General features: G+C 33.7%; 1 protein-coding gene and 1 pseudogene across 1 annotated transcript; one reads left to right on the forward strand and one right to left on the reverse strand.

Annotated features, from left to right (window-relative positions):
• Nucleotides 5,062–7,580, forward strand: LOC105165708 (putative kinase-like protein TMKL1). The gene is made up of 2 exons (XM_011084805.2): nt 5,062–6,533; nt 6,839–7,580. The coding sequence occupies exons 1-2, from the start codon at nt 5,183–5,185 to the stop codon at nt 7,474–7,476; spliced, it is 1,989 nt and encodes a 662-aa protein (XP_011083107.1). The 5' UTR covers nt 5,062–5,182; the 3' UTR covers nt 7,477–7,580.
• LOC105165709 overlaps nt 9,057–11,649 on the reverse strand; it is a 5,818-nt pseudogene continuing 3,225 nt past the window's right edge.

Genomic DNA, 11,649 nt, shown 5'->3' on the forward strand with positions numbered 1-11,649 from the left:
CTCCGTGGTTTTTGCATTGTGTGTAGTATAATTAATTTGAATGGGAATGGGAATTGAAAGAGGTGGTGGTGGTGCATGTCATGTGTAACTGCGTTGTTTTCCTCAAATTCACTCAGTATGGTGAATGGTTTTGTTTTGGTATTTGGGCCAACAACTCTTCCCCACTTCTCTTGTTCTTGGGAAATTTTAATTCCAACTTGGTCCGCTAGAATTTAAATTAATTTAAAGGTGTCATTAATTATATAATAAATATTATATATTTACTTTGTAATTGGTTTGATTCGAAAAAAAAAAAAAATTCCATTTTATACTACTCCTAATTTTTTATTTTTTTGGCCTAATTCGTTTTTTTTCTTTATATATGTATGTTTAACCTTTTAATCACTTTTCTTAGGATTAGCGGTGGCAGACGAGTCGAGTCGGCTCGAGCTCACGCTCAATTATCTCTGTTCATTGCTTGTGAGCTTTTTATATTTATATATATATATATATATTATTTTTAAAATATTTATATATTTAATTTTATATTCAATACTTTATTAATTCTATACTCAAAATTAACCATATATTATGTTTATTAATCAATATCATATATTTAATTTTAGATAATAATAAATTATGGTACTTTTATTTATATATTTAATCTTTATACAAAAATAAAATTTAATCAATAATTTAGTAAATTATAATATTTTTATAATTAAAATTATTATCTAATATGGCAATATAAACTTAATGTTATATTTTAATATATATTTGTATTACGTTATACATTTTTTAAATTGACAAGTTCACTTATGGTTTTGTTATCTATTTCTGAGTTTTATATTTATATCAAAATATATACTATGCATTATGCAATCTATTTTATTATATATAAATTTATGTCGAAATTTAGTAATTTCTATGAATTAATCTAAAAATAATGATAATAGTAATAATAATAATAATAATAATGATGGTTGAATAATTTTAATTATTTTATTTTATATATATAATGAGATAAAAAAAGTTTAATAAATAATTATAATATCTTAAAATTCGAGCACCTGATTCATACTAAATTTAAATATACACAAGACTGTGTCCATTAGATCATATCAAAATGTATGATTTAAAATCACATTGCCTGATTCAACAATACACCGTCTTGAATGATTACTCTTATGTTCTGAGTACGATATTTTGAAATCCATATATCCAATAAGTGTAAAACTTTATCAAATGTATTTTTCTGTAAATTTGATCATATTTAACGATTTGATATGAATTCTAATGCCCCGATTAACTCATGTTGTTCAACAATGTAAGTTGATAGTTACATTAATGTTATACTAACATTTATAAATATATAAACTTTGCAGATTGTGAACATATATTAATTCAACTAATATTTTTATGTATTTCAATTGCATTATTCTATATAATGGATACTCTTCTACAATTCTAAATTGTTCAATATGATTTTTTTTTTTTTTGTATATTTTACTAATTATATTAACTATTAAACTAATTAGTAGTTTATAACTTATAGCAATAAATTAAAACTTCATACTATATTTTGGAATATTTATAATTAATCATATCACAAGAATTATTAAATTTATAATTTTTCATAATTTGTGCACAATAAATGCATTAACCAAACCTGAACTATAATATTTTTTGAAATTATTAACATAATTAATTGAGTAAATGATGAGAGCATGCAAGTTGGCATTTTTCTCTTTCTTTCCCCAAAAAAAATAGAAAAAAATTGTATGTCGTACCTGTGACTTGTGAATTAGTCTTTTATAATTAATTAATTAATTAATATTTTCCTATTAAACAAAAAAAAAGAGGGGGTGGGTGGAATAGTAATTCCAGAATTTGAGGGAGAGAGTCCCCATTTCCACGTACTCATTTATTACAAATAATATGGGAAGAAAGTGTATAAATAATGACTAAAAAGCCCTCAAACAAGGGTTAAAACACCAATAAACAAATGGCCGTAGGCCCATACTTCAAGGAGGTTACCTTGGGAACTTCCACCTATGGAATCTATCCACCTTTTCTTTTCTTTTTCTACCCTTTCCTTTCTTTTTTTTTTTTTTAATAAAATAAAAGAACCCTAAAATTAAGGGCACCTTACTCTTTCTTTTTTATATATATATATTTTGAATTAATTTATTAAGAAATAAATCGTGATTTTATTTTATTAAAATAAATAAGAATGAGATATTGGTGGGGAACATTAAACAACTAGTGTAGGAGAATAATGCAATTGGGTTGGGCCGCTCATAAGCCCATTTTACTCCTCAAGGCCCAAACTTGAAAACTTTGTTGTTCTATATTGGGCTATATGTTAAAGGCTTTGCACAAACACAGGGCAATTTGCACTCTGCACCCTAAGAACAGGTTTGACAAACAATGCACCCTTTTAGTGAAAATGGAGAGAGTTGTTGTGGCACGTTGTTTCTATGTACATCTCCAAATTAAAGAATATATTTAAAAGAAGAGAAAGTTACAAAAAATATACTATCGAATAAACATATATACATCCATTCAAATTAAGACGCTCAAGAATCCAATGTTGATATTTCGCCCGCAGCTATTCTTCTTATTTATAATCTCTAAGATTTTATTTTATTTAAAAAAATATAATTTTAAAAACAGTAGAAACGGTGGGGCGAGTGTGGCATGTCACGTGATAATCTGAAAATCAATAAAGCGATAAATATGATAATAGCCTCCTCTGCTCGCCTGCTTCTTCCTTTTAACACTAAATCACCATTTTAAATTAATACAGATTTTAAAGGGGGGAAAAATGGAAAAAGAAAATAGAAAGTGGTACTACAAATCGGTCTTCCATAAGTCCTTTTAAAACTAAATAAAATTGGTCACTTTTTTGTCATGAAATATATCACCGAATATTTAATTTTAGCCGTCTAACAATTATTCTAATTCATTTATTTTCGTTATTTTTTTGCATTTATTTTTTTAAATAAACTGACTAAGATGTTCTTAGAGTATATGGATTAATAATTTTATTTATTTTTAAATTTTTCTTAAAAATGTTAATGACTATAAGTGGATAAATTTGTTTGCATATTTTTCCAACTTTTCCACCTACCTTGTTTGATCTTTTTCTATTTTCTATTTAAAGTAAAAAAAAATTATAAAGACAAAATTGACGATTTTAAATCTCCATTCAAAGATTAAATAATTTTATCAAAAATAAAAAATATATTAATAATTTTTTAAACAACCTAACAATATTCATGATTATATTAATATTAAGCAACTCATTGTAGTTTACATTACATTTTAATGAGATTGTAGTGATGAATAATGGTCATGAATTAAATTAGATATGGATAATTACACTATTCTCCTTTGAGGTTTGGTGCAATTGCACGTACACTTCCTGTGGTTTAGGAAATTATACATAGCACTCTTGAAGTTTGCTTCTGTCTAACAAATAAGTCCAATCATTAGTTAAAATTCACTGAATTTTCTGATATTAACCAAAAAATTAGAAAAAAGAATATATATTTAAACTCCGAATGACTTTTTACCGATTTATTGCAAGTCAAATAAATATTTTTATAATCAAATTACCCTCATACGTCTTCACGCATTAATACATGAGATGAGGTATATCTTTGTTGTTATAAGGGTAGTTAAGTTAAAAAGAAATTATTTAACTTGCAATAAGTTAATATCAATTTTTATTCAATTTTTTATTAATATCAACAAATTTGGTGAATTTTAACTAATCGAGGAATTTATTTGTTATAAAAAAAACAAAATTCAAAAATATTAGATATAATTTCTCAGACTACAAAAAATATATGTATAATTACAATAAATTTCGTGAAGAAGGGTGTAATTATCCCAATTAGATAATTTAGGACAGTAAAAACTGTTACAATGGTGTCTACTCATGAAAAAAAATGTTATGTTGGAGGTTATTTTTTTTGTTTTGTAAATAGAAAAAGTTATTGAGGTACTGTTGTTCGCATGCAAAATGGGGCCTATCTTGAATGATTATATGCACTGCAGATCACCAAGCCTAATATACACCCATCACCTTTACCCTTGGATCCAGAATCACCATGATCAAAATAATGAAGAGAAGACAAGTGTAGGGCCATGAACAGGTGAAATCAAATCGATGGGTTGTAAGGAGGTTTTCTTTTCTTAAAGAAAGCAGAGGCAGAGAGCCTCAGCCTCAGCCTGGGATTTGAAAAACAACCCTCTCTGCAAATTCCTAAGGCAAGCGTGCACACAACAAGTGTGTGGAGTCACACACATATGGACATCACACCTCTGACTTTGTGTCCCTTGAAATTCTCTACGCATATATATATAACACATGATTATGCTCAAAATATTATCAACCCAAAATCATTTAATTTAGATTTTCATGTTCCCCAGTTCTTCACATGTTCCTGTTCATGGGATATTAACAAAAACAAGAAGAATTCTTGCAAGAACTTACGTGGGCTTTTGTTCTTTTTCTTAGTGTTTGGTTTGGATTGATATATTTAGTGTTGAAAAGATTTTGAGTTCATAATAATAAATTCAGTTACTTATTTGAATAATTTGATGTTATAGATGATTAAAATGTTTCGATGTTTTTAATAATATTGTAATAGATTTTAAATGAAATCCGTAAATCCAAACAACGGAAGAGAAATTTCACATTGTTGTGTGTGTTGTTTTATTTTTTTAGTTTTGAGTTGTGTAAGATACATTTTGAGGAGGGAAAATGGTGGAAACACCCTTAGCAAATGTGATTGAAAAGATTGTGTTTTTTTATCATCTTTCGCCAAGAAAGTAGGAATCTTTGTTAAAGAAGTGAATTTTCCTAATTGTTGAAAATGCAAAAATGAAGAAAATTGCAAAATGGTGGAGGTGGGAAAAAAGAAAGAGCTAATGTTTACAAACAAACATCATGAAGGGTGCATCATTAAAGAAGAACATTGTTAATAACAGCATCAAACTTTTCCGAAACTTGGATTATTAAACTAATAGCAGCAAGAGCAATCAAATCGAAATAGTACAGTTTGATGGGCTAAGTATTCAACTCACAGTCAACACACTGTCAGCTTTCCCCAAAGAAAAACCTCAAACAAAGAACCCTCTCACACTGTTTCTTTTTCCTTTTGGTGACCACTTTTTCTTCCCAGCCTCATTCATGGCGGCTATCAAGCTTCTCTCTCTCTGCATTTGCATTCTTCTCACTCTCACTCACTCTGCTTCAGATGTTGAGTTGCTTTTGATGAAGATTAAGCCTTCACTGCAAGGAACCGCCGAGAACTTGCCGTTGTTGTCCTGGAATGCATCAGTCCCACTCTGTCAATGGAGAGGCCTAAAATGGGCTTTCAGCAACGGCTCTTCTTTGCTCTGTTCTGACCTTTCTTCACCGCAATGGACTAATTTGTCTTTGTATAAAGACCCCTTTTTGCAGCTAATCTCTCTTCAGCTCCCATCGGCAAATCTCTCTGGAACTTTTCCAAAAGAGATTGGAGAGCTCACAAACCTCCAAAGTCTCTATCTTGGTGTGAATTCATTATCTGGGCCGATACCTTTAGAGCTCGGGTACAGTTCTTCTCTATCAGACATTGATTTTAGCCACAATTTGCTTAAAGGGTCACTGCCAACTTCCATCTGGAACCTGTGTGACCGCCTCGTTTCTCTTCGGCTCCACGGTAACTCACTCTCCGGTTCTCTGCCTGAGCCTGCATTGCCTGATGCTACTTGCAAGAATCTGCAGGTTCTTGATTTGGGACAGAATGGATTTACTGGGAATTTCCCTGAGTTCATTGTTGGATTTCATGGGCTTAAACAGCTTGATCTTGGGGATAATGTGTTTTCCGGGCCAATCCCTGTGAGTATAACTGGTCTAAAGCTGGAAAAGTTGAATCTTTCTCACAATAACTTTACTGGGGTTTTGCCAAATTTTGGGGAATCAAAGTTTGGAGTGGATGTTTTTGAAGGAAATAGTCCTGGTCTTTGTGGGCCACCTTTGAGGACTTGTGGTGGAGGCTCTGGATTGAGTTCTGGAGCAATAGCTGGACTTGTTATTGGTTTGATGACTGGAGCTGTGGTGTTAGTCTCATTGTTGATAGGGTATTTCCAGGGGAAAAGAAAGAAGAATTTGGATGAAGAAGAGGAGGAATTTGAGGAGGTAGAAGATGAGGAAACCAGTAATAGTGGTGGTGGAGATGGGAAATTGGTTTTGTTTCAAGGGGGAGAGCATTTAACTTTAGAGGATGTCCTGAATGCCACAGGGCAAGTCATGGAGAAAACTAGTTACGGGACGGTGTACAAGGCGAAGTTGGCTGATGGAGGAACAATTGCTTTGAGGTTGTTGAGAGAGGGGAGTTGCAAAGATAGGAGTTCATGTTTGCCGGTGATTAAGCAGTTGGGCCGGATTCGACATGAGAATTTGATCCCGTTGAGAGCTTTCTATCAGGGGAAAAGAGGGGAGAAGCTTCTCATTTATGACTATCTGTCCAATAAGACCCTTTATGATCTCTTACATGGTAATGTTTACAATTCCATGCTTTAATTCGTATTGTTTGCCTATGGAAAAACATATAAGAATGCATACATATGGGTTGTTATTGTATTCTTCTCCTGTACATATATATGAGACTGAGCAGCATTTATTTGATGTTTTTGGATGAAAATGCTTTAAGTATGAGGTATTGTTGATTATGAACTGCGCTTAAAAAGGATTCTTGTCTGGAGTTTTGGATGCTGTGTTTCTTGTTGAGTTATGCTTGATTGGATGATGGATTGGAATTTAATCCTAACTATCACTGTTGTCTGCCCTGCTTGTGTTCAGAATCGAGAGTGGGGAAACCGGTGCTAAATTGGGCTAGGAGACACAAAATCGCTTTGGGGATTGCCAGAGGGCTAGCTCATCTTCATGGTCTTGAAACACCAATAACCCACGGGAACGTGAGATCAAAAACCATTCTTGTAGACGACTTCTTCGTGGCGAGGCTCAATGAGTTTGGACTCGACAAGATAATGGTTCCATCTGTGGCAGATGAAATAGTAGCACTAGCTAAAACAGATGGGTACAAAGCACCCGAGCTTCAGAAGATGAAGAAATGCAATTCCAGGACTGATGTTTATGCATTCGGCATAGTACTACTCGAGATTCTATTGGGGAAAAGGCCAGGTAAAACTGGAAGAAATGGGGAGTTTGTCGACTTGCCTTCGTTAGTCAAGGTGGCAGTTTTGGAGGAGACCACTATGGAAGTTTTCGACGTGGAGCTCTTGAAAGGTATAAGGAATCCAATGGAAGAAGGGTTAGTTCAGGCCTTAAAGCTAGCAATGGGGTGCTGTGCTCCGGTGGCCTCTGTTAGGCCGACAATGGATGAGGTTGTGAGGCAGTTAGAAGAGAATAGACCGAGGAATAGGTCTGCGTTATACAGCCCGGTGGAAACTAGGAGTGGAAGTGTTACTCCATTTTAAGCTTTCTTTTTTTTTTTCCTCATTTAATTGTGAATGTTCATGAGATCTTCTGTTTAACGTTAGTGGGGAGGGTATATTGTTAAGAGTTTCTTGTGTTGGTTTTAGTCCCTAATTTATTCTCAAAGGAAATGCAGTTTATAGTCTATAGATGTTATAATGCAGGCTGCATGTCTGCATCATAACAGGGGAAAACACTTGTTTCCTCCCAAGTGCAGTTCTGAGAAGTTCTCCATTTAGACTGCGAAGAGTAATATCGCCAACTTCTTGGATGATCCGGAATCCGGATGCAACACCCTCATTTTTTGTGGAACAACCGCATGGTTAAAACATGCTAAGGCGGGTTGATGGAATATTTCTGGAAGTTTATGGTATAAGTTGGATATTAGATAATTTTTCGACAGAATTTAATGGTTTCGATTTTTAGAAAGTTTAGGCCAAATCAAATTCGACAATCATCAAAATCAAATTTTTCAGCCTAGTTGTGTAGGGGCAGTTTTTGTGGTTTTGATTATAAAATAAATTGCCTGTACAATCATATTATATTGTGACAACTTATGTTATTGTTACATTATTTTGTCTTAATAAATGCATTTTCTAGTAGTGATAATTAGAAAAAAAAAAATGTAAGAATACACTGTAGTGATATAAGATACCAATTACAATGTGTAAAAAATAAATATTTATGCATGGTTATATATTTATTATAGAAGAATACAACTAAATATAAAAAAGTTACCAATGGTTTTATCAATAAGATTGTGAAAAAAGATTTTATTTTGAATTAAATTATATAAAATCAAACTGATAATAATAATATATAAATATTAAACAAACACGATTTTAAATAAAATAAGAAGATTATGAAAATAGATTGTAAGAAAATGATGATATCGTTTATTTCAAGTTCTTACATTCACCAATGGTATAAAAAAATATAGAAAATTACCTATAACCAATGATTAGTTATTACTTGATCTCATTTACATGATTATATATAGATATATATTAGAATATTAATTAAAAATATCGCAATTTTTATTCATCTAGAATATTCATTTATGTATTATCAAAACTTCATATAAGGAATACTAGTATATTATTATTGTTGTTGTTTTTTCTACTTGTTCTTTTTCTTCTTCTTTTTTTTATTATTAATATTATTATTTTTATCATCGTTGCGCGCGAACGCGTTTGCAGCCTACCTAAATATAAAATCAAACTTAATTATAAATACATTTTTTTTTACTAGCCCCAAACCAATTCAACCCAAAACTTGCTAATTGCATAGTGGTTTGAATTGAACCGATCCGTTAGAGCGGCACGACAATTTTGTTGATCATCCCTAAATATCTCAAAAACTAAAAAGGGCAAAGATTTTTAGGGTCGACATAGATGATATCTGATGATTAATAATCATAGTGCCTTTGTTCTTATGGGCACAGAATCGTCCAAGGAAATAATCTCAATCAGTTCAAAATAATTACAGACAGTAAAAGGAGAAATGTGGGAAACGAGGCCAAGGTATCCAATGCTGCTAACAAAATGCATTTATTTTCACAGTTTCTCCATATTCACATGTAAAATGATTGGCAAGAGAAGTTTGCTGAATCTGCGATGTCTATTCACATGTATGCCTAACATATCACATGAGTTATGAACACTAACATTTGGGTGTGTCCGAGATCATCATTTGCACATGGGTTTCGTGCTAAACCATCTTGGTAGAAATTCAAGAAAATTTAAAGTATATAACATTATTAGAATGGAAAACGGGATTGTATTGACAGACTCGATTTACAAACTAGGAATCATAGATAATATGAAGCATAATTACACTAGAGATTGACGATTACAGAAATTCATGGATCTAAACCTTTTCGCTCTGTCTTCTGATTAACAATTTCAGCAGAAACTTGAACTAAAATTGAGACAGAAGGGAGGAACTTCTGTCCCTGTGGGAATAGTAACAACATTAGAAGGACTGGAGGCCAAGAGATTTGACACATAAAAGTGGATTTATTTCGAGGAAAAAATGGTGGGATACTGATTGAGGGAAGTTTATGGAAGAATTCGAACAACGCTTCAGCGCCTGCTCCAAAAACCTCAAATATTTAAAGTTGAAGCAGGGCGAGGTTGATCATCAATGGAGTAAAAGACAAGTGGAATTTTGAAACGGTTGGTGCAGAAAATGTACACTTGTCAGATATCATCACAGGGGAAGAACACAAAGAAATCAAAAGATGATTGATAGTCATATCTTTAAGTGCTAGAAGAATTTTATGGGATATGCAAAAATTTGATTAGGAAAGGTCATCAGCACTGCACACCTCTGCGACAGCGAAGTGCACCAGCCCCAGAGGTGAGGGTTGCTACCAAGGAAGAAGATTTGGCGGCCAAACTTGAGGCCCTGGCGTAGCTGGCTCCCGCTCCACGCCCTGATGGGGTGAAATACGCTCCGTTTAGCATGAGATCACCCTCTGATCTCCAGTTCCAGTGCCTCCATATGTTATCGCCTGGATTCACTACTCTTTTCGTTACCTGTCAGGTCAAAGTAAGTGAGAACGCACAATGAGGTTGCAGTATTTTGAATTTAAAGATTGTGTCGAGTTTGTCTGAGAACAAACCTCTTTAGCAAAAGGGTTGGTTGGAGCTAGATATCTGTTGCCTTGGCTGTTAATGGTGGGATTAGCACTACCACCTATGGCATACATTTCCCAGGATGTGTAGTCATTGTTCACCACATGGAAGTACCCGTGCCTGCACCTGAATATATATTTGAAAATATGTATCAGATTGTTGAGCAAAAACAACTCTATGTACCGCTAAAAATAAATCTTTCTTATATTACTTTTTCAAAACATTACAATCAGGTTCATAGGCATTCTCGTCCGCAAAAATATCAATGAAAATCAAACTTTTTCCAATATACAGTACGGGTAAATATTATAAATTTAGATGAAACCTTATTGAAATGAAGTACATATAAGATAGACAAATTTCAAAAGAGGTAATCTTAATTTTTTATCAAATAAGAGAATTATATATAGTTAGCCAATTATCAAACTGCATAGATATGATCTACCAAGAGATTAGAACGCCACCATATAATAAAAGAAGTTCTACAAATAACCTCTTCAATATTTTCTGAAGACAAACTTTCCGAAAGCATCCAAACCAAAACATTTAAAAAATTGATCCAATTTACCTTGGCATTCTCTGGATCAGGCCCTCTCCAAAATGATTGTAGGCAATGGTCACCTGCATAACCCTGTCTCTGATGTAAGAGTCACTGTGCCCCAATAACATAACCTGTTTACCAGTAAAATACACAGAAAAATCAGCAATTTCACCAAACTTAACGGCAATTCTGCTAAGGGAAAGCGAAAATTAGAAAGAAAAGACAACCTCATTGTGATGAGTAAAGTAGTTATTCGAAATGGTAATCGCAGTCGATCCCATGATAGCATCAATCAGCCCATCAGAGCAGCTGGACAAGGAATTATGATCAATCCAGATATGACTCGAACCAAAAATCGAGATACCGTCGCCGTCGGCCATGGTCCTCCACCCATAATGAGAAGGCGAACTCCGCACCATGGCGTTCCCCGTGCGCTTACAGTCATGAATATGTAGCCCATGGATGATGATATTCGTCACGAATTGAATAGTAATACAAGCTCCATTGGCGATGTGAACATTTGCGCCGCGCCCATCGATGGTCTTGAAGCTGTTCATGATCAACTCCTGCTTCAGCGTGATCACCATGTCGCGCTTGAAGACAATCCAGAGTGGGCGATCTTGGATCACGGCGTGGCGCAGAGTGCCAGGGCGGGGGTTGACGGGGTCGTCGTCACCGGGGTCGCTGACTACATAGTACCGGCCGTCTCTGCCGGCGACGGCGGTTGCGCATCCAGTTGCGGTCGCAGCGCCAGCAGTCGTCCATGGGGTTTCCGGTTCCGCATGAGAAGAATCCCAGCCTCCTTCTTTCCGTGTTGTTCCGGATAGCCCTGGAATTTTTTTGTAAATATATATTGTAACAACATTACAATTAATTCCTATACAAACATGAAGGTATCAATTAAGTGCAAATCTTAGTGAAAAATTGTTGCAGTAATCGTCTTTTCAACTACCATTTACATGTTGAAGCTATTATTAAAGCAGCAATAACTAATT

Source organism: Sesamum indicum, linkage group LG6, assembly GCF_000512975.1.
Source record: "Sesamum indicum cultivar Zhongzhi No. 13 linkage group LG6, S_indicum_v1.0, whole genome shotgun sequence".
Taxonomy (NCBI): Eukaryota; Viridiplantae; Streptophyta; class Magnoliopsida; order Lamiales; family Pedaliaceae; genus Sesamum; species Sesamum indicum.

Excerpts from the sequence above, each read along its gene's own strand:
- LOC105165708 (XM_011084805.2), top strand. The coding sequence starts at position 5,183 with ATGGCGGCTATCAAGCTTCTCTCTCTCTGCATTTGCATTCTTCTCACT. Across the intron at positions 6,534-6,838 it reads CCTTTATGATCTCTTACATG|AATCGAGAGTGGGGAAACCG; the intron begins GTAATGTTTACA and ends GCTTGTGTTCAG.